The sequence below is a fragment of the Bos mutus genome, chromosome 15 (assembly GCF_027580195.1).
Source record: "Bos mutus isolate GX-2022 chromosome 15, NWIPB_WYAK_1.1, whole genome shotgun sequence".
Lineage (NCBI taxonomy): Eukaryota > Metazoa > Chordata > Mammalia > Artiodactyla > Bovidae > Bos > Bos mutus.
The window spans coordinates 78,778,113-78,780,413 of record NC_091631.1 but is presented as its reverse complement, the minus strand read 5'-3'; the positions used below and the strand labels follow the sequence as shown (position 1 = coordinate 78,780,413).

General features: G+C 37.5%; 1 protein-coding gene across 1 annotated transcript; it reads left to right on the top strand.

The window, feature by feature from the left end:
* The first annotated feature begins 864 nt into the window (after nucleotides 1-864).
* Nucleotides 865-1,797, top strand: LOC102274355 (olfactory receptor 4C16). Its single transcript, XM_005910200.2, has one exon. It carries the CDS (start codon nucleotides 865-867, stop codon nucleotides 1,795-1,797), a length of 933 nt encoding a protein of 310 aa, XP_005910262.2.
* Nucleotides 1,798-2,301: the final 504 nt, after the last annotated feature.

Sequence of the window (2,301 nt, the reverse complement as noted above, 5' to 3'; positions counted from 1 at the left end):
AGGTTTAACAAGCTTAGGTAAAAGCTTGAATTTTTAAAACCTAAGCTATTAATTAATAAATTCTCTTTCATTTAGAAATTTAACTTCAGGAAGTCATTTTGAAATGTAACTTCAGGAAATATGAGTGCTTAAAATGTACTTTTCCAAGACTGGAGAATGAAAAAAGAGTAATGGGTATTTTTGAAATATTATCAAATAACAGAGATCATTCACTCTGTTCATCGTATACATCAAGGACTAAATATAAATGTGCTTGGACGTTGAAACAGATTATTTAAAGTAATATGTCTTTTCTCTTTTCAAACTAGGGTATCTAGAAGACAGTTTGTGCTACTTTTAAAATCAATATGTATAATAAAGGAAAAAGTATAAGGGTATGTATGAACAAGATATTCTTTAAGGTGCTAAGGATGATGTATGACTTTCTGTCATAAACCACCATGGGCAGTCAAATATACCCTAAATAATGACTGATGCGCAATACTTGGGATTCTGAATATATTGAATATGGCCAAAAAATGACAAAGGAAATAATAAAATGGAGCCATATATTACATATATTCATAAAACTAATCATAATCATGTCCAGTCTAACAAGGGATTGTATTTAAAGAGTCTTATTAGAAAGTTTAACATTCACAAGTTTATATGAGACTCATAATGACCCTATGAAATGGTCATTACAAATTGAAGAACAAATGTTATTATTAAGAAACAAACATAAATTATTGTAAAGAATATACCTGATAAGCAAATGTTGTTTTACTTAAAATATTCCATCATATAATATATTGCACCATATATTGATTTATTTTTTTGCAGATAATCCATTTCACATTCATCCCTCATCTCATTCATGAAATCATGAAGCTGAACAATAATGTGACTGAGTTCATTCTACTTGGGTTATCACAGGATCCTGTTAGGAAGAAAATAGTGTTTGTCACTTTCTTGTTTTTATATCTGGGGATGTTACTGGGTAACTTCCTGATTATTTCCACCATCAAGACCAGCAGGACACTTGGGAGTCCAATGTATTTCTTCCTTTTCCACTTATCTTTATCTGATACCTTTCTCTCAACTTCCATAGCCCTTAGAGTGATTGTCGATGCCCTTAGGGAAAAGAGCACAATCTCCTTCAATGAGTGCATGATCCAAGTCTTTGCATCACATTTTTTTGGTTGCCTAGAGATCTTCATCCTTATTCTCATGGCTGTTGACCGCTATGTGGCCATCTGTAAGCCCCTTCGATACATAACCCTCATGAGCCATCGAGTCTGTGGTGTCTTGGTGACTGTGGCCTGGGTAGGGTCTTGCGTTCATTCTTCAGCTCAGATTCTTCTAGCCTTGAGTCTGCCTTTCTGCGGTCCCAATGTGATAGATCACTATTTTTGTGACTTGCAGCCTTTGTTGAAACTTGCCTGTACAGACACTTATGCGACCAACCTACTCTTGGTGTCCAACAGTGGGGCTATCTGTACAGTGAGTTTTGTCATGCTGATGTTCTCCTATGCTATCATCTTGCATTCTCTGAGAAACCACAGTGCTGAAGGGAGGAAGAAAGCCCTATCCACCTGCATCTCCCACATCATCGTGGTCATCTTGTTCTTTGGTCCTTGCATATTTATCTACACATGTCCTGCAACTACCTTCCCCATGGATAAGATGATAGCTGTGTTTTATACAGTTGGAACACCTTTGATCAACCCCCTGACTTACTCACTAAGGAATACAGAAGTGAAAAATGCCATGAGAATGTTATGGGGTAAGAAACTGATCACAGGTGACAAAATATAAATGGAAGATAATATGAAAAATTTTGTATTTTTCTTCAAGTTTAGATTGATCTAGAAGTCCCCAGAAAATATTACCTTTTAATGTCAGTTCAGTTCAGTCACTCAGTTGTATCCAACTCCTTGTGACCACATGAATCCCAGCACACCAGGCCTCCCTGTTCATCAACAACTCCTGGAGTTCAATCAAACTCATGTGCATTGAGTCAGTGATGCCATTCAGCCATCTCATCCTCTGTCATCCCCTTCTCCTCCTGCCTCAATCCCTCCCAGCATCAGAGTCTTTTCCAATAAGACAACTCTTTGCATGAGGTGGCCAAAGTATTGGAGTTTCAGCTTTAGCATCAGTCCTTCCAATGAACACACAGGATTGATCTCCTTTAGGATGGGCTTGTTGGATCTCCTTGCAGCCCAAGGGACTCTCAAGAGTCTTCTCCAACACCACAGTTCAAAAGCATCAATTCTTCGGCTCTCAGCTTTCTTCACAGTCCAACTCTCACATCCATAC

What these genes read in the sequence shown, in the direction of transcription:
- LOC102274355 (XM_005910200.2), top strand. Translation starts at nt 865, where the DNA reads ATGAAGCTGAACAATAATGTGACTGAGTTCATTCTACTTGGGTTATCA.